This window comes from Littorina saxatilis, linkage group LG2, assembly GCF_037325665.1.
Source record: "Littorina saxatilis isolate snail1 linkage group LG2, US_GU_Lsax_2.0, whole genome shotgun sequence".
In the NCBI taxonomy this organism is placed as follows: domain Eukaryota; kingdom Metazoa; phylum Mollusca; class Gastropoda; order Littorinimorpha; family Littorinidae; genus Littorina; species Littorina saxatilis.
The window spans coordinates 39,127,979-39,155,629 of NC_090246.1; the positions used below are offsets into that span (position 1 = coordinate 39,127,979).

A 27,651-nucleotide genomic window follows, 5' to 3' on the forward strand; every position below is an offset into this window, starting at 1 on the left:
GACATCTGCGTGGAGAGTGCGTAAGATTATCAGGACATCTGCGTCAAGAGCGCGTTAAATGCGTAAAGCAATCGTGTCGTCTGCGTGGAGAGCGCGTTAATAGCGTGAGAATGCGTAAAGCAATCGTGACGTCTGCGTGGAGAGTGCGAATTTGTCTTGGTGTCAAATAAGTGTGCGCTGGAGGTGCGTATGGTCTGCGTAATCTGAGGGAAAACGAGTGTGTCACGCATGTATTTCGCTTTGCAAAATCGCGCGCGTTACGCATGCGTCCAGTGCAGTTGTTACGCAGAGTTTGGCGACTGCGACACGCATTCGCTGCGCAAAATTTTGCTGGCTGGGTTATAGTAAATATCATAATGTGATAAACAGCAAACGTCAGAGTCGCTGTATAGGCAGACAGACAGACACAGACAGACAGACAAACAGACAGACAGGCAGGTACACTGGCGGGTGGATAGGCAAGCATTTTAATTCCTATTCTAATTCACCGTAAGAGAAGGGGTATCTAACGTACTTTAAGCGTTGCAAGCTGCAAACCAATTCGATCCTCAATTCTGGTTTGCAGTGTGACCTCTTATATAGCTCAAACATGCATCCTTAATTTCTTAAGAAGAAAAAAGTGGCGCAGTGGCCTAGTGGAAGGTCGTGAGTTCAAATCCCGGCCGCGGCCGGCGATTTTTCCGATCTCCCAGGTCATGTGCAGACCTGCTAGTGCCTTATCCCCCTTTGTGTGTACACGCAACCACAAGACCAAGTGCGCACGGCCAGAAAAGATCCTGTAATCCATGTCACAGTCCGGTGGGTTATAGAAACACGAAAATACCCAGCATGTTTCCCCCGAAAGCGGAGTATGGCTGCCTGAATGGCGGGGTAAAAACGATCATACACGTAAAAACCCACTCGTGCAAAAACGTGAGTGTACGTAGGAGTTTCAGCCCATGAACGAAGAAGAAGAAGAAATTCACTACTTGTGGGTACGTTGAGACTACACGAAAACAATTCGTCGTAATGTAAACTGACTTCAGAACTACGTAATTAACAAAACAGGGTGCTTAGAAAGATAGAGAAGTGCGACACTTTACGGGTATGACAGAACAAAAGGGAGACTACTCACTGATCCTGTGTGTGCATGGTCAGACGGCCAGGAACAGACTCAATCTTGTGTTTTTCGGAGTCAGCTCTCTCCTATCAATAGATAGACAAATTGTTATAGAAAATGTATACGTGAGCAATGTGTGTGTGGTGTGTGTGTGTGTGTGTGTGTGTGTGTGTGTGTGTGTGTGTGTGTGTGTGTGTGTGTGTGTGTGTGTGCGTGCGTGCGTGCGTGTACCGTGTTTATAACCTGCCCTGTTATATGTGACCCTCCACCACGAAATGAGTCGCATGTCACCTTTGCATGATTTTCATATTTTTACATTTTCCTAAAGAGTTTTTTATGCTCTATCCAGTGGTGAAAACCGTTTTAGAAAAGAGCGAAAACTGTTTGAGTTATAAGCCTGTGACTAAGGTGACCCTCACACTGTTACCAGACACTCCCCGGACTAATATTAAGCCTAGCGCAGAACCGCGCGAGGTGACATGCGACTCATTTCGTGGTGGAGGGTCACATATGTCTTATTTAAAAACAATGTCCTGTTTGTATTATTGTTATGTACCACGCCTGAATTTCTTTATGAGATAATAAAGTATTCTTATTCTTATTCTTATTCTTATCTGTCAATGTCAGAGTGAGTGTGTGTGTGTGTGTGTGTGTGTGTGTGTGTGTGTGTGTGTGTGTGTGTGTGTGTGTGTGTGTGTATGTGTGTGTGTGTGTGTGTGTGTGTGTCTCTCTCTCTCTCTCTCTCTCTCTCTCTGTCTGTCTGTGTTTGTATCTATCAGTGACAGTGAGATTTTCCCTTGGTGCGAACGTTTGTGTGTGTCCGTCAGTCGGTCTTTATTTTTGTCTGCATTTGTATCAGTGACTACATTCATCACTTTCCATCACCTGTCTCACACACACACACACACACACACACACACACACACACACACACACACACACACACACACACACACACTCACACACACACGCACACACACACACACACACACACACACACACATGTTCTCACCTTGTCCACCACTCTGATGCTATGAAGACATCTCAGTCCCGCCTCGCCTGCCGTGGTGGGCTGTTCGGTGTTGATGTAGGTGATAGGGGGGAGGTTGTTGGAGGTGAACACCACCTTCCCCTCCTTTCCGCTCTCCTTCTCTTTCTCCTTCCCCATCCCCTTCTTCTTCTGCGTGCGTTGCTGCGCTGCAGGAGTCTCGAAAAGGTCTCGCCCTTCTGGTGCTGAAAGTTTGAGGTAAAAATGAATGCATAGGTCTTGGTCAGAAAGTTTAAATGCACACATAAAGTGGGGAAACGATATCAATAGCATGTTCTCAGGCAAATGCTGAATCCCCCTCTACACTTCTTTAACCAAATCGTTTTCCACTGTATTCAATCTGAATTACACCTGCACCGTTGAGTGACTCGATTCTGAGAAAAAGAAAGAGAGAGAGAGAGAGAGAGAGAGAGAGAGAGAGAGAGAGAGAGAGAGAGAGAGAGAGAGAGAGAGAGAGAGAGAGAGAGAGAGAGAGAGAGAGAGAGAGAGAGAGAGAAATGCATTACTGACAAAAACGTAAAGTAAGCCCATAATCTTCCATCCTATCGCTTCAACAGAGTTCTGTACAAATATTTAACAAGAAGAGCAAACGCTCGATCGAGTCACTTTCGCAGTTCTGAATATTATATGAGGCATCAGATGGACACAATGAGTCACGTTCACATAAAATTTGAGCCCGGTCACTTTTATAGTTTCCGAGAAAAGCCCAACGTTAAGTTGTGTGTTGCCGAACAGAAAAGGCTAGTTATCTCCCTTGTTTTTCTGATAACGTTCGTAAAAGGCTACAGATGTAAATACTTTGATGTAAAGAATAATCCTACAAAGTTTCAATCACATCCGATGAACTTTGTCAAAGATATAAAATGTCTAATTTTTCCTTTGACGCTGACCTGTGACCTTGAAAAAGGTCAAAGGTCAACGAAACCATCGTTAAAGTGTAGAGGTCATTGGAGGTCACGACTAAACAAAATATGAGCCCGATCGCTTTGATAGTTTCCGAGAAAAGTCCAACGTTAAGGTGGTGTCTACGGACGGCCGGCCGGACGGCCGGACAGACTAACACTGACCGATTACATAGAGTCACATTTTCTCAAGTGACTCAAAAACGGTCATACACGTGCAAAAAAACACGAGTGTGCGTGGGAGTTTCAGCCCACGAACGCAGAAGAAGAAGAAGAAGTACACTAGTACTGCACCTGTCAAGAGAGCACCCTTGGTACTAGCCACAAATGTCTCTTCATTACAAGGGTCTTTTTATGTCTAGGATGATTTAACAGATGGATGGACATTACAATCAGTCACCGTCACAGTCTGTATGGGCCACAAGGATATAGCAACCTTCTTCATTGCTACAATAGGGGCGCAGTGGCGTGGTGGTAAGACGTCGGCCTCCTAATCGGTAGGTCGTGAGTTCGAATCCCGGTCGCTGCCGCCTGGTGGGTTAAGAGTGGAGATTTTTCCAATCTCCAAAGTCAACTTGCAGACCTGCTAGTGACTTAACCCCCTTCGTGTGTACACGCAAGCACAAGACCAAGTGCGCACGGAAAAGATCCTGTAATCCATGTCGGAGTTCATAGTTATGGAAACACGAAAATACCCAGCATGCCTACTCAACGAAAGCGGAGTGAGCTGACTATGCTCTCATAGTACAGTGTGGGGAACCCATATGGGCAAACGAGCTCACATGTAACCAGAACATTCTGGAACGCTGAAGAAGAAGAAGAAGAAGAAGCTACAATAGGAAGGGGGTGTCCATTTTTTGGATTGTATTACTGAAGGGATCTCACATTGGATGTTCAAGCTGTGTTACTTAGTTTAACTGCTGTTCTCACCCTGTCAAATGAACAGGATAACCACAGGTGGAGAATAAATAAGACTTTTTTTCTACACTTGTATGATTCTGTTTGCGCATCTAACTTGCTAATGTTAAAGCTTTTGACTTCACAAAGTTCAAAGGCAACTAAAACCTGAATGAAATAAATACAAAATGTCTTCCAGAAATGTCCCAGCTGATCCACATATCAAAAAGATGACAGATATTGAAGATTTTCTTGTACACGTCTTAAGCTACCTGACCAGCAATACTAGGTGTTATACTAATACACAAAGGCCATGAGAAAAAAACCAATGTTTTCTATTCCCTGACCGACCCTATTTTTTTCTCTTGTTTTGATCGTTAAAAAATAAAAAAATAAAAAAAGCAAAACTCAATTTTGAAGATTTTTCAATGAAAGATACTCTTTTCTGGCATTCAGGGGACACAACTTGCATGATTTTCAGCAAATAACAAGAAGAGCAAACGCTCGATCGAGTCACTTTCGCAGTTCTGAATATTATATGAGGCATCAGATGGACAGGAAGAAATTGCTATTTAATATCATATTCTTACTCCGAATCACATTAGCATGGAGTCACCTGAGATGCTTATCACTGAAAAACGCTTACCCGGCTAAAGAATTTAAAGGGAAGCAACCCCATCACCAAAACGAAAGTGAAAGTAGCTTTGGTAATGGGCCAGTACACCGGGAGTTACCTCCCATACGGGTGTATGCCACGTCACTTCCTCTAGGAACACGTGCCTATTATCATACGTCTTTTTCACCTCGGAGAGGACGGTTCACTTTTTGACGCTCTGTGGCTGACCTTGTGTGTTTGAGTGACACCCGCCGGCCACGTTACCCAGCTTGTCTGCTCGCCTTGCCTACAGTTTGGTGAGCTCGTTCCCGTTTGTTGTTGGTTGTTTGCGCTGTTTCGTTACTGTACGTTGTCCGTTTTTTACGGACTTGTGTGTCAGTGACTTGCGTGTTTCGCCATTTTGTTGTGTGAGTTAGTTAGCTAACTCGTGTGACTTTGCTAGTAGCTCTGCGTGCCCTCTTTCTGTTTGGGCAAGTGTAGCTTTAGTATTTTGTTGACGCGTAAGCGTGTGTGTTTACTGTGTTTTCAGTCGTTTTGACTTACGTTTCAGTAAATCTTTTTGGCTTTGCCACGTGTTGTTGACGTTTGTGTCAGTGTCTTGCGTGTCGCCATTTTGTTGTGTGAGTTAGTTTTCTAGCTCGTGTGACTTTGTTTGTAGCTCTCCGTGCCTCTGCTTGTGGGGCAAGTTTAGCTATAGTATTTTGTTAACGCATTAGTGCGTGTGTTTACTGAATTTTCCAGTCGTTTAGACTTATGTTTCAGTAAATTTTTTCGCGTTGCCACGTGTTGTTGTCAACATGTCTGATTCAGACAAGCGCCGTGGCAAGTCGGACCCCAAGGGGAAAATTAAGGCTAAGTCTTCCTCTTCCAAAGCAACGTTACTTGTTACAGACCAAGAGCGTAACACTTTGTTGGCTGTACCAATTTCGGCGCCTAGCGCTGTTACTACTTCTGCTTCTTTTGCGGCGCCTAGCGCTACTGTTACTTCTGCACCTGTCTCTACATCGGAGACTTCGTCTTCTTTGTTAGCACCTGGACAAGGTGCGTTGGTTTCCTCTCTGTTAAAGTCACTGGTTCCAGAAATCCGCAGCTTGGTGCAGGCAGAATTTCAGCGTTCCGTCGCCAGCAGTTCGGCGTTTCCGGCATCTGGCAGTGACGTCCGGGCATTGGCTTCCGTGTCTTTGTCCTCCACTTCCGGCTTGGAGCAGCGTCCTCCCTCTTCAGCGTCGGTTGGTAAGCAGAGCTGGTCCGATAGCCCTCGTGAGGCGCCTGGACGTTCTCCTTCGGGGGACAGCTCTTTCGCATCGGGTCACGACCGATACCTTGCTGATCTTTCATTTCCGGCGATAACCTACGAGGCCCCGGACTTGTTCGAACAGCGGCGGCAGTCGGTTTCGACTGCCGCATTTCCGGCACTTGCCGGAAGTGATGATCCGTCCGCTCCGGCACGCTACGGCGGTCGCGGCAGGATGGAGTATTCACTGACTTCCGGTCCTTCCGGATCGCGAAGTCAACCAGTGCAGTCTTCACTTCCGCATTTTGCGGTTCCGTTGACTACACTTCCGGTTTCGGCCGGAAACGCTTCTTCCTCTTCTGGTGGTTCCTTCCGGATACCAGATAGTGGATTACAGCGTGCGCCTTCCGGCTTTCAAGCGCCTAGGCTTGAGCAGGCATCACTCCACTCAGTCGGGGGAGTGACGTCAGCTCATCCAGCTCCGGTTTTTGCGGATGGTCGTCCTGCTTACCCTTTACCTTCACAGGATTTTGGGCGGCAGGATGACGTTAGTGCTCAGGCTTTTCCGGTTTCCGGTTTGCCAGGGCATGCTTCTGCTTCCGGAACTGGTGACTTCGGTCAGGGTTCCACGTGTGACTATTCTGATGCTCCATCAGTGGTCAGCGAGGAGTCGCGGGGCGTGTTTCCGTCGAAGCTCAAGGCTGTTCTTGACGTCGCGGCGGAAGTAACGTCTCGTTATTTTCCTGAAGGGGTGGTGGCTGCGGACTCTTCCGCATCATTCGTTCCTTCTGCCATGGCGGACTTCCGGCCGGCACAGGAGGATGTTTCTTCCTTCCGGTTCGCCGAGTCTCCGTCAGTGGCTTACCAACTTTCGCATTCACTGGTTCGTCCAGCACATGCGGGGAGTGGTATTCGGCCAGTGCCTGTTCCGTTACTGCTTCCTTTTGGTCCAGTTCCGGAATCAGCTCAGCAGTGGGTGGCTTCAGCTGCCCAAGCCTCTTCCTTCGTGCCTACGGCCAATAGGAAGCTTGGCATGCCCAATCAGAGCCAGAATTGGCTGGCGTCTTTTGCACTCCCTAGGGCTACCCTTCCGGTTTCCCGGGAATTGCTGCCTCTTCTGACTAAACCGATCAAGCGTGATTCGGTTTTGCCGGTTTCCGAGGCTTCCCTCCTCTCTGCTGAGGAGGTTGGACGTCGGCAGATCGAACTGTCCTCCATTGCGGAGACTCTCGTTCGGGCTCTGTCTCGGGCATTGACCGATTCGCTAGTTCCTTTCACTCTCAGTGAAGAACAGAATGCGGACGATGTCTCTGCGCTTTTGGCCGCATTGGCCAAGGTCAATGAGGAACAATTGCGTCTTTCCTCCCTGCAGTACACCCAAGCGGTACTCTGCAGGAGGGATCTCTTCCTCTCGCAGTCCCAATTCACGGAACTGGCTACTAGGGAGACCTTGAGAGTCTCCCCGGTCTCAGAGGAGTCTCTCTTCTGTCCGCTGGCACTGGATGCCAGACAGAAGGAGATTCAGTCAAACAAGGACAGTCAGTTCCTTGACTACACTCTGAAGGGGGTGAAACAGTCTCAGCCTTCTAAACAGAAGCAGGCTCAGACATCGTCTAACCCCAAGCCAGCTCAGAAGCGGCAGGCTCCGCCGGCCGCTCGTGGTGGGAAGAAGAGGACGGCATCGGGGAGGGGGCGTGGCGGCTCTGGAAGTAAGCCACACCCCCAATGAAGCGCTCCCGATCTCACCTCCCTCCCGCCCTCCACCTTGGTGATGGCGGGAGGCCCCTCCCGGGCACTTTCTCGTTGGATGTCGGTAGTAGACAGCCAATGGATTGTGGGAGTGGTGAGATCGGGCTTCCGTCTACTCTGGCGGGAGGAAAAGGCGCCTCTTACCCGAGTGCCTCCGCGGTTCAAGCCCCCCTTCTCGCAGGAAGCACGTTCCGTCTTGCAGTCGGAAATTGCCTCCCTGGAGCAGAAGGGCGCGGTGGAGAGAGTTCGGGTCCACAGCTCCCTGGGATTTTACGGGCGTCTGTTCGCTGTTCCCAAAGCATCAGGAGGATGGCGTCCCGTGTTGGATTTATCTCTCCTCAATACTTTCTTGAGGGAGATAAAATTCAAGATGGAGACGCCAGCCTCTGTCCGAGACTCTCTCCGCCCAGGAGACTGGGTGACCTCGATCGATCTCACGGACGCATACTTTCACATTCTTATGCATCCGGCCGACCGGAAATGGCTTCGTTTCCGGTGGGGAGATCAGATCTACCAGTTTCGCGCACTCCCTTTCGGGCTGTCTCTCGCACCATGGATTTTCACCATGGTGGTGAGACAGGTCTGTGCACTGGTGAGGTCCCAGGGTATCCGTCTGCGGGCTTATCTGGACGACTGGCTCATCATGAACCAGTCCCAGAGCGGCTGTTCGCAGGATACCCTGACGGTTCTTCGAGAATCCAACTCGTTGGGGTTCTCGATCAACCGGGTAAAGTCGGAGCTGACCCCGTCACAGACATTCACTTATCTGGGGATGTCTTTCGACACGGTCGCTTGGACTGTCCAGCCTTCTCAGAGAAGGGTGGACAAGCTCCAAGCCCAGATTCGCTCCACTTTACCTCTCCTGATGGCTTCCATCCGCTCGCTCGCCTCCATCTTGGGGCAGATGGAGTCTATGGCTCTTCTGGTTTCACTGGGCCGGGTCCACAAACGTCCGCTTCAGTTCGCGCTGAAGCCGTTTGTGGACTCTCCTCTGGTGGACTGGGACGCCCTCATCCCTTTGCAGGGATGGTTCCAGTCTGCGACCCTTCCGTGGTTGGACACGGAGTGGGTCTGCAGAGGTGTTCCGATCGTCGTGCCCCTCCCCGACCTGGACCTCTTTACAGATGCGTCCAGGGAGGGTTGGGGGGCACATACAGATCTTCAGACTACTTCCGGTCTGTGGACGACGGAGCAGTCCTTGTGGCACATCAACTTGCTGGAGCTAGAGGCAGTTGCTCTAGCTCTGGCCAAGTTTCTGCCCTCCCTGTACGCCAAACATGTTCGTCTGTTTACAGACAACATGACAGTGGCGGCGTACATCAACAAGCAGGGAGGCTCGCGGTCCCCGTCTCTCTCGGAGAGGGCTTGCGAGATCCTGGTGTGGTGCTTTCAGCATCATATCACGATCTCGGCCAGGTACCTTCCAGGGAGGCTGAACACTTTGGCGGATGCGCTCAGTCGTTCCGGTACAGTGCTTCAGTCGGAGTGGACGATCACTCACGGGGCACTGCTTCGCCTTTGGGCCCAGGTCCAAAAGCCTCTGGTGGACCTTTTTGCCACAAGGTACTCAAAGAGGCTTCCGGTGTTCGTCTCGCCATTCCCGGACCCTCAGGCATGGCGAGTGAACGCTCTGGACTTTCCCTGGACGGGTCTGGAGGCGTACGCCTTTCCTCCCTTTCCGTTACTCAGCCGAGTAATCCGGAAAGCGGAGATGGAGGAGCCGGCCCTTCTTCTTCTGGTCGCTCCTCTGTGGCCGTCGCAGGTCTGGTTTCCAGATCTTCTTCGGCTCGCCCAAGGGCCCCCCATTCCTCTCGCACTCGTGCGAGGGGAACTAGTGCAGCCCCGAACAGGCATTCCACACGAGGAGCCCAGTCTTCTGAAGCTTCACGTGTGGAAGTTGTTCGGGACTCGCTGAAGCGCTCTGGGGCGTCGTCTTTGACTCTGGACTTGGTGGCTCGCTCGCATAGAGCGTCCACCTCTTCAGTTTATGCTTCCCACTGGAAGGCATGGACTGCCTGGTGTTCAGCTAGAGGGGTGAGTTCGGTGGCTCCGCGCTCTATTCAGGTCGCTAACCACCTCTCTTTCATGTCTTCGCAGGGCGCCTCAGTCTCCTCGTTGAGGGTCCGGCGCTCCGCTATCTCGGCGACTCTTAAGCAGATTGGTCGTTCTGTTCGAGTCGGGGGCGTTATAGCTGCAGTCATTAAAGGGGCTGCTCTTAAGGAAGCTAAAGCTCGTTTGCCCGCTCCCAAGTGGGACTTGTTTTTAATCCTGGAATTCCTTCGTTCTGCGGATTTTGAGCCTTTAAGCGAGGCCAGTCTGTTCAATGTCACTCGCAAAGCGCTGTTTCTCCTTTTGTTGGCTACGGCCCGACGGGGTAGCGAGGTCCACGCCCTGTCGGGTCAGCCTGGAGATATCTCCTTTGAGCCGGACGGTTCCGCATCTTTGCGTTTCCGGCCTGATTTCCTGGCCAAGAATCAGTCTCCGGGGCAGGCCTCTCCGCTGGTTAGAGTTAAGGCTCTGACCAGCGCGTTGGCCCCGGATGACCCCGATTCGGTCAATTGCCCTGTGAGGGCACTTCGTCTGTACTTAGCCCGGACTCAGCCGATTCGGTCTAGTTCTCAGAAGTTGTTGTTTATCTCTCTCCTTACTAGGCGCGAGAAAGATTTGTCGAAGGTAACGTTGGCCCGGTGGGTGTCCTCGCTCATCAAGCAGGCTTATGAGTGGAGTCGCACAAAGAGGGGGGGGGTTATGCCCTCCTTGCCACTTGACTCGGCCCGAGCCCATGAAACGAGGGCGTGGGCATCCTCTCTGGCAGTTCTGCGCTCCAGACGTCTAGAGGAGGTGCTGACAACTGCGTATTGGCGTTCCGAAGATGTTTTCATAAACTTTTATCTTCGGGACGTCACAGCTCTTCGACAGGATGGCTCCAGAGGCCTTCCAGCGCTCATAGCAGCAGGCCAGTTCCTGTCCAGAACTTGATGGTGAGTTTTGATTCATTTCTAGCCCACCGCCTTGTTGATGTTATCTGCTAATGTGATTCGGAGTAAGAATATGATATTAAATGGAAAATTTCCTAAATAAATTATCATTTAATTAATATACTTACCCGAATCACATACTGTATTCCCTCCCACCTGCCCCGCTTATGGTTTTAAGATTTTTTAAAGCCGTATGATAATAGGCACGTGTTCCTAGAGGAAGTGACGTGGCATACACCCGTATGGGAGGTAACTCCCGGTGTACTGGCCCATTACCAAAGCTACTTTCACTTTCGTTTTGGTGATGGGGTTGCTTCCCTTTAAATTCTTTAGCCGGGTAAGCGTTTTTCAGTGATAAGCATCTCAGGTGACTCCATGCTAATGTGATTCGGGTAAGTATATTAATTAAATGATAATTTATTTAGGAAATTTTCCATTCACAACACAATGAGTCACGTTCACATAAAATTTGAGCCCGGTCACTTTTATAGTTTCCGAGAAAAGCCCAACGTTAAGTTGTGTGTTGCCGAACAGAAAAGGCTAGTTATCTCCCTTGTTTTTCTGATAACGTTCGTAAAAGGCTACAGATGTAAATACTTTGATGTAAAGAATAATCCTACAAAGTTTCAATCACATCCGATGAACTTTGTCAAAGATATAAAATGTCTAATTTTTCCTTTGACGCTGACCTGTGACCTTGAAAAAGGTCAAAGGTCAACGAAACCATCGTTAAAGTGTAGAGGTCATTGGAGGTCACGACTAAACAAAATATGAGCCCGATCGCTTTGATAGTTTCCGAGAAAAGTCCAACGTTAAGGTGGTGTCTACGGACGGCCGGCCGGACGGCCGAACGGCCGGCCGGACAGACTAACACTGACCGATTACATAGAGTCACTTTTTCTCAAGTGACTCAAAAACAGATAAACACTACTGGTTGGTCCGGTGTCAGGATAATGTGACTGGGTGAGACATGAAGCCTGTGCTGCGACTTCTGTCTTGTGTGTGGCGCACGTTAAATGTCAAAGCAGCACCGCCCTGATATGGCCCTTCGTGGTCGGCTGGGCGTTAAGCAAACAAACAAACAAAGATAAACACTCAAAGAGAGAGACAGACAGACAAACAGACTGACTGGCGACAGTGAGACAGAGTGACTGACTGACAGTTAGACAGACACCCAGACAGACAGATAGACAAGACAGTGAGACAGAGTGACTGACTGACAGTTAGACAGACACCCAGACAGACAGATAGACAAGACAGTGAGACAGAGTGACTGACTGACAGTTAGACAGACACCCAGACAGACAGATAGACAAGACAGTGAGACGAAAACAAAAACTTTCATTGCAACTTAACATTCCGTTTCTGGCTCGTCGGATTCTGTGAAGACACAAACTATTGATAAACTGACAACTCGTAAACTTTTCAACAGTCTCATGATAAATGTGTATTCTCTTCATTCACGTAATGCTCCCCTCTCTCTGTAAACTCGTCCGGACAAAATGCCTTCTAACTGCCGACACACTTTCCCCGCTACAACGCACATCAACTGTTGTGGTGAATATCGATTTCTAAAGCAGTGGCACCCAACAGTTCAGCACTTTGAACAATAAACTGCTAAATCGGTGCTCAAAGCGTCAAAGAAAAAGATACAATCTCCATGAAACCAGGCTAAACTTAGTCTGAATAGGCCACTTAACCGGGTTATTTTCATAAATAATACTGCTATGGTCCCACGCTCATAAAAAGTATAACAATCCTCTTGTGATGGTCTGATTATTATTTGATGGTAAACTGTTCAATAACTGCACTAGTTAATTCACACACAACGAAGAGCATTTTGTGCAACGAAGGTTTGAAGTCATTCTCGCTGGGATCATTTCAGTACAGCCTCTAAAATGCAAATGGGACATACTGGCCATTACAAGGTAGACTGTTTGAGTATTCAAAGACGTATTTAAACTAAGACAGACAGACAGACAGACAGACAGACAACCGCAGGCACATACAGACACACAGACAAAGACACAAACACACATGTCACACACACACACACACACACACACACACACACACACACTCTCGCTCTTTCTCTCCAGAGCCCACCCACCCCACCGCCCCTCCCACACACTGACTAAAGTATGAAGCCTTACCTTTCTTCTTGGGTCTTTCTCCAGCGAGCTGCGACTGTGAGGTGATAGGGGAGAGCGTCGGGAGACCTTGCTTGTACAGGCTGTCCCGTGGATGTACTGAAAGCAAGCATTTTCTTCAATAAAGGATGAGAATATCTGTCAAGTCTAAGCCCGTCAATTGCATATGTGTATTTCGTTTTCTGAATCATATTCACATTAGAAACGCATGAACGCACGCGTTTGCGCAAACGCATACTCATGGACACACACACACACACACACACACACACACACACACACACACACACGCGCGCGCGCGCGCGCGCGCACTCACACACACACACACAACACAACACAACACAACACAACACAACACAACAAACACAACACAGCACAACACAGCACAACACAACACAACACAACACAACACAACACAACACAACACAACACAACAAAACATGCTTACCGTGTGAAGAAATGTCTGACACAATACCAGAGTCAGCCACGCTCATAATATCAGTCCCATCTGCTGTCTGGAAAACACAAAATCAAACATCTTTCTTCAGGCAGTTCTGTAATTCTGTGCATTTATGTTACACATACCCTACTCTTCGACACGAAACAAGGCACATTTCACCCTTCCAAATATTCAGTTTTGCTGTTCTCAAGCGGCACGTCCTACTGAACATTACAATGCTTCTGATCAATTTCACTGCACAAAATCAAGCATACTTCAGCAGTCATTGCTTATGTTTTTGAAAATATTTCTTCTTGCAATATTCAGTTTAAGTTGTGTCAAGTTGCAATGCAGGAATGTACCCATATAAATAATAACAGATGACACAAAGGCGTGTGTGTGGGGGTGGGGGTGGGGGAAGATGTGTGTCAACTAGAAACATATACAAACATACTCTTTCCAGTTACAATAAATCACTCATTCTTGACGTTTCCTTTTCATTTCAAGTAGCCTACATTGCCGTGTTCAGGCTTTTACAGTATTGGCTGCATGCCTTCTGCGGTCACTGAACTCATTTTTTGATTTTTCGGTATTAAAGAGGTATTATAATGTGTTTCTGCTAGAAAGCATTGAGCCACAACAAGAAACGCAGGCAGGCTTCCAGGCAGGCAGGCAGGCAGGCAGGCAGGCAGACAGACAGACAGACAGGCTGACAGGCAGGCAGGCTGGCAGGCACACTGGCGGGTGGGTAGGCAAGCAAGCAGACGGACAAGCAAGCAGGCAAAGAGACAGACAGGCTGGCGGGAAGACTGGTGAGTGGGCAGGCAGGCAGACAGACAGACACACAGACAGTCAGGCAGGCAGGAAGGCTGGTGGGTAGGCAGGCAGGCAGACACACAGACACACAGACAGTCAGGCAGGAAGGCTGGTGGGTAGGCAGGCAGGCAGACACACAGACACACAGACAGTCAGGCACGCAGGAAGGCTGGTGGGTAGGCAGGCAGGCAGACAGACAGACACACAGACAGTCAGGCAGGCAGGAAGGCTGGTGGGTAGGCAGGCAGGCAGGCAGACAGACAGACACACAGACAGTCAGGCAGGCAGGAAGGCTGGTGGGTAGGCAGGCAGGCAGACAGACAGACAGGCTGGCAGGTGGGCAGACAGGCAGGTAGGCAGGCAGACAGACAGACAGACAGGCTGGCAGGTGGGCAGACAGGCAGACAGGCAGACAGACAGACAGACTGACAGGTGGGCAGGCAAGCTCACTATAAAAACGGGCAGGCAAAGCAAACAGGCAGACAGAAAGATAAACTGACAAGCAGGCAGACAGATAAACTGACAAGCAGGCAGACAGACAGATAAACTGACAAGCAGGCAGGCAGACAGAAACACAAAAATGGTTGTCTTTGATCCTGCAGACAAACAGACAGGCAGGGAGGCAGGCAGGAAATCACACAAGGAAGGAAGAAAGACAGACAGACAGACAGACAGGCAGGAGGGCAAGTAGGCATGGCAAACAGGCAGACAGAGAGACGGACAAACAGGCAAGGACAACAGGCAGGCAGGCATGTAGGCAGGAAGGCAGGCAGGCAAATAGACAGATAGACAGACTGGCAGGCAGGCAGGCACTCAGGCAGACAGGCTGAAAAGTGGCCAACAGGCAGGCAGGCAAGACAGGCAGGCAGGCAGACAGACAGACAGACAGGCGGGCAGGCAGGCAGGTAGGCAGGAAAGCAGGCAGGCAGGCAGGCAGGCAGGCAGGCATGCAGATAAACACACAGACACAAACAAAGTCAGTCACGAACCCTGTGAGTTCCTCCTTCTCGGTCTGTCTCATACTGTGACAGAGTGGGGAAGTCGTTGTCAGCCAGGCACAAACAAACCATCTTTAAAAAGAGACGGACGGAAGGAGGGACGGACGGACGCAGACAGACAGGCAGACAGGCAGACAGACAGACACACAGACACACAGACAGACTGGCTCACTGGCGGGTGGGTAGGCAAGCAGGCAGGCAGGAAAGCAGACAGACAGGTGGGCAGATAGACAGGCAGGCATACAGAAAGACAGACAGACATACAGGCTTGCAGGCAGACTGGCAAGTAGACAGACAGACAGACAGACAAACAGGTGGGCAGACAGGCTGAAAGGTTGGCAAACAGGCAAGCAAGGCAGACAGACAATCAGACAGACTGACAGACAGACAGGCAGGTGGGCAGGTAGACAAAGGGAGGCAGGCGGAAAATCAGGCAAGAAAGTCAGACAGACAGAGAAAGACAGACAGACAGACAGACAGACAGACAGACGAGGCAGTCAGGCAGGCATAAAGGAAGGCAGATAGCCAGACAAACAAATAGAAAGACAGGCAGGAAGGCAGGCAGGCAGGCAGGCAGACTGAAAGGTGGGCAAACTGACAGGCAAGGCAGACAGGCAATCAGGCAGACAGGCAGGCAGACAGGCAGGCAGACAGGTTGAAAGGTGGAAAACAGGCAATCAGACAGACAGACAGACAGGCAGGAAGGCAGACAAGACGACAGGCAGACAGCCAGTTAAACAGACACAAACAAAGTCAGTCACGAACCCTGTGAGTTCCTCCTTCTCGGTCTGTCTCGTACTGTGACAGAGTGGGGAAGTCGTTGTCAGCCAGGCACAAACAGACCATCCAGTAAACTAAACTACCAACCAACCTAACGCACACACGGACACTTAAACGAATGACAGACAGACAGACAGAAACACACACATTGTTGTCATTGATACTGTGAGTTCCTCCCTTATAGTAAAACTCATTATGTGATAAACAGCAAACGTCGCTGTAAAGGCAGACAGACAGACAGACAGACAGACAGACAGATAGACAGACAGAAACACACAAATAGTTGTTATTGATCCTGTGTGTTCCAGTATATAGTCTCATATTTTAATAAATGTTGCAAAAGTCGTTATAGAGGCGGACGGAAGGAGGGACGGACGGACGCACATACAGACAGACACAAACACAGACAGGCAGTCACCCACCCTGTGAGTTCCTTCCTCATGGTCAGTGTCATACTGTTATCATAACGAAAGGAAGGAAGGAAGGAAGGAAGGAAGGAAGGAAGGAAGGAAGGAAGGAAGGAAGGAAGGAAGGAAGGAAGGAAGGACGAAAGGAAGGAAGGCAGAGACAAACAAACACACAGACAAACTAACAACACCATTAACAAACAAACAAACAACAGACAAATAAAGTAACAAACAAACAAATAAAGTAACACACAAACAAATAACGTAACAAACAAACAAATACAAAAACAAACAAACAAACAAACACACGACAGTGACCTACCCTGTGAGTTCCCCCCTCCTGGTCAGTCTCATACTGGGACACGGAATGGGCATCCGAGTCATAGTCGGCCAGTTTACCAGAGCGGTCTTGCGGCCAGTACCGTCTCCTGCGTCCATCTGTTTGCTGACCTGCACACGGCAACAAATAATAATGATAATAATAATGAGGATATTTATATGACGCAAATCCTAAAATAATTCTACACGCCTCACAAAAACATACATAGGCTTACATAAATTATTCTGTACACAATTCCAAATCAAATGATAATAAACAACACACTGAGGATTCGATGCAACCGAATACTATTTCGACGGGCTAAAACAGTATGATAGACACGCAAATTCAAAATGGATATGGATGGATGTCTCGTGCCCAATTCACGGAAAAGGTAACATTTTTGCCCATTTCGCGTAATCGAAAAAACGCTGCCCATTTCGCGAAGTCGGCAGCGATTTGCCAAATGAGCGCGACAGCTTCTAAAATTTGCCGATTTCACATAATTTTAAACGCTAACTTATTATCGCATTGGAAATTCAGGACTGGGTGGCCGAGTGGTAACGCACTTGCGCTCGGAAGCGAGAGGTTGCGAGTTCGACCCTGCGTCAGGGCGTTAGCAATTTTCTCCCCCCCTTTCCTAACCTAGGTGCATGGTGGGTTCAAGTGCTAGTCTTTCGGATGAGACGAAAAACCGAGGTCCCTTCGTGTACACTACATTGGGGTGTGCACGTTAAAGATCCCACGATTGACAAAAGGGTCTTTCCTGGCAAAATTGTATAGGCATAGATAAAAACAATGTCCACCAAAATACCCGTGTGACTTGGAATAATAGGCCGTGAAAAGTAGGATATGGGCCGAAATGGCTGCGATCTGCTGGTCGATGTGAATGCGTGATGTATTGTGTAAAAAATTCCATCTCACACGGCATAAATAGATCCCTGCGCCTTGAGTCCGAGTCTGGAGATACGCGCGCGATATAAGACTTCATATAACATAACAAATTGCGGGGCAATCTGAGTCTCTTTCTCCCAGTTGAAAGCTAGCAGCATCAAGAGTCGCGCCTGGTACCCAGGTGCATGGGTGTTAAGGTGTAATAATCCACCTGCATTCCTGGTGGTGACCGAAGTTTGTTACGTGCCACGGAGATGGGCCATGGATACCGTCTCTGAGTGTGCACATGGAATATGACCATCCCTCCACGAGAATACATACCCAAACTCAAGATTCTGACTGGTTTCAGTTCAGAGTTGGAACTTTTTTGTCATGAATTAATTTCCTATGTGACACAAGTGTCAATGGAACTGAATTCATCACAGAATTCCCTCTCGGCACAGGAAACATCGAGGCTGCTGATGTTGTTGTATGTCCAAGAGCAGGGATGGCCTGAAGTTATCCAATGTAAAAGGCTGGCCAGATTTATTTTGAGATGGTGAGTTGAACTTTTTTCCCGAAAAGGAGTGTGCAATAGACGATTTTCGGAATAACTCTGTCAGGATTGTTTGCGTTGTGAAAGAGTGAGTACCCTTGCTTTTCATCGGACACACTTACGACACGTGGTTCCTGTACACGTGAACGAGACACACACCCTCGCTAGTGACTGGCCTATAATGTCACGTGGGAAATAATGTCACGTGGGGGAACTTTCCCACGTGACATTACAAGCCAGTCACTATAGCAAGGGTGTGTGTCGTATATATACACGTTTACAGGAACCACGTGTCGTAAGTTTGTCCCAGAAAATTCAAGCAAGGGTATTCATGTTTAGGACACCCAAATTCTTCTGGATCATGGCTTTGGTGTCCAAAATAGGGTACTCACTCTTTCACAACTCATACAAACCCGACAGAGTTATTTCCAAAATTCGTCAATTTGCTGTGTTGATGGGGCCTTGATGGGGCCTTGATGGGGCCTTGATGGGGCCTTGATGGGGCCTTGATGGGGCCTTGAAGGGGCCTTGATGGGGCCTTGATGGGGCCTTGATGGGGCCTTGATGGGGCCTTGATGGGGCCTTGATGGGGCCTTGATGGGGCCTTGATGGGGCCTTGAAGGTTACTCACCAAGGGTAGTTGCCTGTTCTTGGTGGGCATGGACATTCTGGATGGAGGCTCCCCTTGGCCTGTAGGTCAAATATCAGTTATACCAATTAACGTTGAAACAAATTGCACAATATAAGAAATCTTTCTGTTCATAGTGATGGACATAAGAGGTCATTAGCTCTTATTTGTTTATGTTCAGTAAAAGCATCTCTTGTATAACAGGATAGGTAATGTTTACAAAACAGTTGTTCGCTGAAGGGATGATCGGGATAATGATTTCTGTGTGCGTGAGTATGTGTGTGTGCGTGCATGGCTTCAACATTACAATTAGGAGGATCCATATAGCAAAGTATAGTTTGACATAAGAAAAAAATATTTATGCCAGCCTAACTAGGGTCTAACTAGTAAGCAATGAGAGCTTAGTCTTTAATAATGTTCTGTTTATTTTTGTTAAAGGTCCTTGTCTACATTTTTATACCGAAATCGCCATTTGACCATTCAAATGCAGAGTCTATTATCTACAATTATCAACAATACACCCCCTTTCGATCAGGAAAGACGAAGCCAGTGTAGCCGTTTGAAAATTCATTGTAGTATTCCAGCGTAGTACTCATATTAGGATATCCTTATTTGGAAAATGCCAAGCGCAAAACTCCTCTCAAATCCCGTGCATTTCGTGCGTTTAAAAAAAAGCGTGGACAGCGCTCCAGTGTCAAACTGTTGCTGCACTTGTTTGGGCGTGGCTATAAGCATAGTGACATGAATTTGATTGGTCAGTATTTTTAGGCAAACACATGTTCTCAGCAAACAGAAAACAAAATGTAGACGACCACCTTTACAGTGAAATTATGAAAATATGCAGAATCCACAACCAACAGAATGGTGATTTTGTATTTTTTGGTTATTGTGTAACCATACAGTCCTATCCGCAACGAAATTTCACAACATGAATCGCAATACAAATAAACTTAAACCACAACAGCTGTGCAATTTACATAATTAAGCTACAAACCTGCTGCTTGATCAACGAAGGGAGATTATCATCAGACCAGATACTTTCGCCTGTGTCTGAACGAAACATGCTGGGGACAAACACAACAAAGAGTGCCAGAACATTTAAACAAAATCGGAGCAAAAGAAATAAGCAAAGAGTTAAAGTAAAAAAAAACAAAATCGGGGCTAACACAGTAAAGAGTGCAAAGAAATGAATAAGCACAATTGGGGCAAAAAATACACAAAGAGTGCGAGTAAATGAAACAAAATCGGGGCAAAAGAAATCTGCTTAACAGAGCAAAGAATTGGAACAAAATCGGGGCAAAAAAAATCGGCAAAGAGATCAAGTAGATTAAACAAAATCGATGCAAAACAAATCAGCGAAGAAAAATCGTGGCTAACACAGCAAAGAGTGCAAAAAAATTAAACAAAATCGGGGGGGGGGGGGGGGGGGGGGGAGGGTACACAAAAAATGCGAGTAAATGAAACAAAATCGGTGCAAAAGAAATAAGTGAAGAGTTCGAGTAAATGAAACAAAATCGGGGCAAGAGAAATCAACAAAGAGTTCAAGTAATGGAAACAAAGTCGGGGCAAAAGAAAACAGTAAATAGTGCGAGTAAAATAAATTCATGAAACTTAAACCAATGTGCGTGGTTAAACACATAAGGACTCAATTATGCATCAAAAAAAGACAGAAAAACACACAAAACAAAATAAGCTAACAAAATAAGACGGAACCAAAAACCATCTAAGAAAACATCACGAAGAGAAGAAAAAAATCAAGTGCATACGTGTTTTTAAAACCGACTTCCCGGACCGGACCCCATTCCTACAGCATATATACAATGAAGAAAAGGTGCTTTTGATACTTGAAAGCAAGATTGAAACATGCTGTTTTCAGAGGAAAGCGAAAGCAAGAGAACAAATACAAATAAAAATGTAACCAAAAAAGGGGTAAAGACATCACAAAGAAGGTTTAATGTTGTTGTTTTTATCCTTTTTATACACTTGATGAAGACACTGCATGGTTAAACGAAAAAAAGTCGACTTACGTTGGAGTGAAGTCTTCGTCGGTGGGTAAGAACTGAGCCCTGGAGCCATAAATATTCTCATCGTCTTCATCCGTTCCCCCAGCGTCGAAATACTCCGATCCGTAACGCTCACAGCGATTGAATAAATACTCCTCATCTGCTCGCCTTGTGGGAATCATGTCGCCCTTACGATGTGGAGGCGAAGTTTCTGTTCCCTGCTCAACCCTTTCCGACACATTGGACTCCTGTTTGCCTGCTGTTGTGAAGAAAGAATGATTGGTGAGAATATTATGGGGGTGAAATCAGAATTAACAGATAGGCTACTTTTAAGGCACAGGGCAGCTCACAGCCTTCGTTTTGCGTTTTTGCTGCAGCTGAGTGCATTTACAGTTCAAAAAATCCTCCTATGGTAGTAAAACAAACCCAAAACTACCCAACGACGACATCTGTGAAGCTCGACAGTTGGCTTGTTCACGCGAGTGCATAAATTAACCTAGTTATTACGTGGTGTTTGGTCGGAGTTCGATTCAACTGAGTGATTCCGGCCTCCATTTTGTTTTACACAAACTCATGATGATGTCTGACATAGTTTGCTACTAGTGACGTGTCTTTTTGTGCATGATGTGGTGACCTGATCTAAATTTAGATCCAAAAATAGGTCAAGACCAGCCGGGACAGAGTCCGAAATTAATTCGTAAAGAAATCGCAGTTCTTGACTCTTTGGGTGCAAGTCAATGAAACTCGGTAGTTCTTCTAACGGATAGCTGCCTGAGGTATGACTAAAAGCCCCAGGGGCTCCGTGCACCTGGATTTGACAAGTTCAGTACCTTTAAGAGAATCACAAACATGAAAACACAAGTTGAAGCTCATGAACGCGCAAAATCATACGTGTATAGAAATAGGCAGATACAAATAAGCGGCCAAAATGGAAGAACCTGTAGAGAGGATCAAGCACGCATGCACGCACGCACGCACGCACACAACAACACCAACACCAACACCAACAACAACAACAACAACAACAGTAGCAACACCACACACACACAATTTTACTCAGCAAGCGCCATCACATTACGCACATTACGTCTGAATGTGTGCTAAATATGTGTAAAAAAAGAACTTGATGTTCGTATAAAGCACATGTATGCATCTTCCACAAACGTGCAATAACTGAACACGGAATATCACTGGCATCACTGCAACTAGCAACTTGTAGTATCTCAATTTGACTTTTCGAAAAACACATATTCACGCAGGAAGCAAAAATCAATCAGTATCAACTCTGCAGTTGAACTTTCGTTTCAGCACAACGTTACCAAATTGGTCGAATTCACACCCAACAAAATCCCTTTCGGGTCCGGTTTCCTGACTTACTGGATTTGTGGCTGAGAGATGTTTTGTGCCGTGATGGTTTGTGGTAGTGACCAGACTTGGTCCGCACAAACTCCTCTTCGTCCATGTCCGAGTCCAGTTCTGAGAAGGTCATGCTGGCCCTTGACCCCCGTGACGCACCAGGGGTGAAAGTGTCCCAGCGACTGCTCTGCTTTTGAACCTGAGGTCAAAATGTTTCATTTCACATGATGTGATGTGGAGTAGCTAGTTGTCGGTCTCAAAGACAGATTGTAAGAAAGGCATAGCCTCAATCTTAATCCTTGTAAAATAAAGTTCAGTTCAGTTCATAAAGTTTAGTTCAGTTCAGTTCCATTTTTTTGGAACAGTGATCGGTCGGCTGGTTGACTGGCCAGCTCGTTAGTTGGTGGAGTGAATGGGTAGGTGTTAGGTTGGTTATATTCACAAGTTAAAGCTCATCTCTAAGAGACAGTGTCAGAGACAATCCTATGGTGAAGTATGAACTTGTAGACAGGTCAGAGAGGTAGGCTATACAAAGACACCACCGCAGATATATCGATGCACACACACTTTCTGTAATGCTTCCTCTGATCTATTCAGTCTACTGCACAGTTCAGCGCTCATCACTTTAATATAGGTTGACCCTCATGTATTTATTGTTTGGCAAACAAACTGTCCTTCGACTCTGTGTAAGACAGTTTTCACTGTGCTCTGTTTAAAGGCACACTCTTCTCGTGAAAACAGTTCGGCTGACCATCGCAGATTCGGCCTGGCTCGTACCTGGGATAAGACCACCCCACAACTTGGATACATAACAAACATTAACACTCTGAGGTGAGTTAGAATTTATCGATGAATCAGTTTCTTAAAAGGCCGCAAGTAGTAAAATGAATTCATTAAAAAAAAACATCCCGCGGGGATGTAGCTCAGTCGGTAGCGCGCTGGATTTGTATCCAGTTGGCCGCTGTCAGCGTGAGTTCGTCCCCACGTTCGGCGAGAGATTTATTTCTCAGAGTCAACTTTGTGTGCAGACTCTCCTCGCTGTCCGAACACCCCCCCCCCCCCCCCCCCCCCCCCCCCCCCCCCCCGTGTGTACACGCAAGCACAAGACCAAGTGCGCACAAAAAAGATCCTGTAATCCATGTCAGAGTTCGGTGGGTTATAGAAACACGAAAATACCCAGCATGCTTCCTCCGAAAGCGGCGTATGGCTGCCTAAATGGCGGGGTAAAAACGGTCATACACGTAAAAGCCGTGGGAGTTTCATGAACGAACAAACAAAATCCCACTGTTTACGCGAAAGCCTGTCCAGATCTGTGAGAGCGAGCTGAACTTTAAGTCTGTACCTAGTGGTATTCGCACTCACACATACACGGTACAACACCCCCATTTAAAGACCCCCCAATTTAAGACTTCACCCTTTTTTAAGACCCTGCTTTCTCAGATGTTTTGTTCTTATTAACGTCTGTAAATTTACCTCCATTTTAAGAATCCGTCCCTTTTAAGGCCTGATTTTTTAAAATATATTTTGGTTGTAAATAAAAAATAAATATATTTAAAAAAAAGATATATATATTTTCTGATATATTTGATTTTTTGCAAGACTTTTGAACATCTTAAAAAGGCGGGTTTCGCTTTACTACCGACTTCATCCAACCTACCTCCGCAGCCTTGGCCTCGTAGGAAGAGGTGGGGTCTTTTGCGGTCAGACTGCCCACCCAAATCTGAATCTTTTCCTTGGCGGTGTCCCAGCCAGCACCCTTGCCCCCCTTCTTGTCCCCAGTGGTCAACTTCTCGCTGATGGCCTTCAGGGCGGCTTGCTGAAAGTTTCACAGGTGTCAGTTTGCGATCGATTCAAATTTTGTGAACAGTACTCACCTGTCAGTCCTTGACAGCCATCTCTCTCTCTCTCTCTCTCTCTCTCTCTCTCTCCCTCTCTCTCTCTCTCTCTCTCTCCATCCTCTCCATCCTCTCTCTCTCTCTCCCTCTCTCTCTCTCTCTCTCTCTCTCTCTCTCTCTCTCTCTCACTTATTTCCCCTTCTGCCCCCTCTCCCTCATTCCATTCACTCGCAGAACAAGTTGTAAATAGTGGAATTCCGAAAAAAAATCACCTCTGTCTGGTTTGTATGGATTGTGAAAGAGCGAGTACTCTTGCTTTTAGTGAGTCAAACTTTCCCACGTGGCACTAAAGGCTAGTCACTAGCGAAGGGTGTGTCAGAAACACGTGGAAAAGGAGCTCGTGTACAATGTTTGGCTCACAAAAAGCAAGAGTGTTTACTTTTTCGCAGTCCAAACAAACCCGACACGTGTCGGGTTTTTTCTCTCCAGAATTCGTCAATAACAACTGGTTCTGCAAGTGAAAGGAAGAAGGGAGAGGGGGAAGAAAGGGGACTGAAGTGAGAGAGAGAGAGAGAGAGAGAGAGAGAGAGAGAGAGAGAGAGAGAGAGGGAGAGGAGAGAGAGAGAGAGAGCGAGAGAGAGAGAGAGTGAGAGAGAGAGAGAGAGAGAGAGAGAGAGAGAGAGAGAGAGAGAGAGTGAGCACACTGCCTTGATAGCATCATCGCTGGGTTCCATTGTAAATGGCATCAGGCCCAGTCTAGGTGCTAAAACTGAATCTTATCTGTTAGACTAAACAAAGCAACGAAAAGGAAGAGTAACACAGAAAAGCCCACAGAAGAACTGAACCAGGGAGTAATAGAGAGTGAAACTTTAAAAACAAAGCAGAACAAACAGCAACAACAAACTGCTTTATATGGTTTTGAACCTGCACAACCAACTGGCTGAGAAGGCTGTTTATATTTTGCAGTTAAACCCCATCTCATGAACGTGAAAAAATCAATGTTCCTCAAGCACAAGAACGAAAATTGCTTACTCTTTCCTCCTTAGTGTTGAGTGGTTTGTTCATGCCCAGTGACGTCATGAGATCAGACAATCCCTGCTGTCCCTGTTCGCCCATCAGATCGTTCAGCGCCGCTATTGCCTCCTCCCGTATGTCGTCCTGTTAGCATGCACAACCGTGTTTGTATTGCACACAAGATCCAGATTTATTCTGGTAAAATTCAAAACTTGCCACAGCAACGGGATTTTGAAACCAGGAGAACACGGATACCATGGTTCAATTGTTACTATACCAATGTAGATTCAGCTCCTTAACCCCTTTCCTCCCATGGCATGAAAAGTAACTTTAAGATAATTTATGGTGTCATAGGAACTACGGTTAGTTTTCCAAATATATAGACGCACAAACTTCGCAGGAAGCCAGTATAAACAAGAAATTCCTCCGAGGTAGGAAAAACACCCCCGTCCTTACCATTCTCACTGCCACCAACTGAGAAGGTTATTTCCCTTTGACCATTAATATGTCCCTCTATAAGTCCTTGTAGAATCTTAATCCACCAATAACTCCCTAACCGTGTGTTTGACTGGTCCCAATTTTTGTAAGGACCGTCTCAGGAATGTATAGAACCTGTTCACCAAGTTTGGTGACGATCGGTCCGTTCATTCTTGAGATCTATATGCGAACACAAACACACAAACAAACACATCGACCGAATCCTATACACACCCCTATACCGGGGGTGTAATAAATTGGAATGACATGCATATTAGCATTGTGTATAGCGGGCGTTTCCGGAATCTTCATAATTTATCGAAGCTTGAGCGGGCGATAGTGAGCCACCTTGAGAAAAAAGGTTAATCAGCACTGCTTGTCATATTGCTGCAGTAAAAAAAAAGCCACAATTCAGACATAGTTGCATGCATTCAGGCCACACTCATCTTACAGGCATCTGACCATATTCATACCTTTGCATCAGATATAGTTGCATGCATTCAGGCCACACTCATCTTAAGTCATCTGACCAATGCATACCTTGGCATCAGCTAGACCAGGCAGGATGGCGGAGATGAGGTCCTTTCTGTTGATGCCCAACTGTCGCAGCGTCCACAGGCTCTTCTTGCGGATGAGGGCCGCAGTGTGTGCTGATTGCTTGGTCAGTCTGTCGCCACATCTGTTCAGGTAGCGCTGGGGTATGCCTATCTCTCTGAGGACAGAGGCATTCCAGAGCAAACATAACTTCTCTTCAAGTAACGTCGAAGAATGCATGAAAGCAGAACAATGGTGAGAGCGAGAAACAAAACGACCAAAACATACTGTACTCACGTGTTTAACGAAGACGATACGAATAACAAATGCTTTGTATGTTATTCTTATCGTCTTCGTTAAACACGTGAGAACAATATTTTTGGTTCCATGCCAAAACTCAGCAGCTGGGGTACTCACTGTGCGCACTGGGAATTTGTGGATGAATTTATTTTGTAAAAGCCACTTGTCTTATTTTCAGAAAATAATTCATCAGAAAGTACAAGTCATCACAGCAAGTTGACAGGGTGTTTATTTTTGGTATGGGTCCAAGTGGAGGGATGGTCTTATCCCAAGAAATAGTGTGGGGTGTGATTTTCAGTCTAAGCGCACAATCGCAGATGTTTTACTAAAAGTGGACCTGCACCGTCTACTTGGTCAAAGTCAGCTTTCTGTACGTTAAAACGCTGTAGTGTAACGCTCCTCTATTGAACGCAAGTAACGTGTCTACACATATGTCTTGTTAATGTTTATCCCAATGATCTGCCTGGTTCTGTAGAACTGCGTTTTCCGGTGAACTATACTTGTCAACAGATTCTGGCAATCTTACGTCCAAGCACCAAAGATAATCGTCAAGTTAGCCCGTTGGAGGAAAATATTCAGACACAAATGCCAAGAACCGGTCAGAAGCTTGACTCGGGAACATGAAACATTAATCATGAACATTGCGAAAAATAATTACAGGGAATGAAACATAATACAATACAGAACAATACAATACAATACATTGCAAAACAATACAATACAATACAATACAATACAATACAACACAATTCAATGCAATGCAATTCAATACAATACAATACAATACATTGCAAAACAATATAATACAATACAATACAATACAGTTCAATACAATACGATACAGTACAATACAATACAATGCAATACAATGCAATACAGCACAAGCACAACACAACACAACACAACACAACACAACACAACACAACACCAACACAACACAACACAACACAACACAACGAAAATACAACAATACTATTCTCTCAAAATGAAAAGTTACATTTCGACAAGAGAACTAGATGCAAATAATTGGCCAGACCATACTCACTTAGCGATGGCAACGATGTAGTCACAGACTTTGGTGTACACCTTGATCTCCCCTTTGTCCACGAAAGACAGCAGCACGTCCATCACAGGCTCAATGCCGGAAGGACTCCTTGGGGGAACCAGTCCTCTTTCACGATCTTCTGCAGCAGACCCAACTCTTGTTCTGTCAGGTTTCGTGGGAGGGGTGGAGCTTTCCCGGGGTTTTCGGAAGCCCCGACTTTTTGCCCTGCGCGTGTGGTTGTTGTCGTTCCATGGAAAGTTCGCGCTTCTGGGAGCCTGCTGTTTTGGGTTTTTGTTCTTCGTCTTGTGATTCGTATTCCGCCTGCGAGAGAATTAAAGCAAGGAATTAACTTTACGAAGCATTACAGTTTGTTCAGAATATCTGAGAAGTAACAGAGTCAAGTGTTTTTACAGTTTGCGGTTTACATTTTCTGACTGTACACATGTTTTTCGTTGGTTGTCTAGTCTACAACATCACATCATATAGGGAGGTATCTATTGTTTGTTGTGTCTAAACTCGTCAAAGTATCTAATTCAGCAATTGCTTTGAATTTTGCAAAATGTACGGTTCTTTAGTTATTTAACTTTTTTTTAGGGTG

General features: G+C 46.7%; 1 protein-coding gene across 1 annotated transcript in view; it reads right to left on the reverse strand.

The window, feature by feature from the left end:
• The window catches only part of LOC138952971 (uncharacterized), a gene marked incomplete in the record, with an annotated part of 65,682 nt that overhangs the window by 16,604 nt on the left and 21,427 nt on the right, over positions 1-27,651 (reverse strand). The window contains 9 exon segments of the mRNA XM_070324738.1: positions 1,115-1,185; positions 2,112-2,332; positions 12,677-12,772; positions 13,122-13,188; positions 14,918-14,950; positions 15,692-15,724; positions 16,436-16,563; positions 18,493-18,551; positions 20,517-20,751. Coding sequence (XP_070180839.1) covers positions 1,115-1,185; positions 2,112-2,332; positions 12,677-12,772; positions 13,122-13,188; positions 14,918-14,950; positions 15,692-15,724; positions 16,436-16,563; positions 18,493-18,551; positions 20,517-20,751 — 943 coding nt within the window.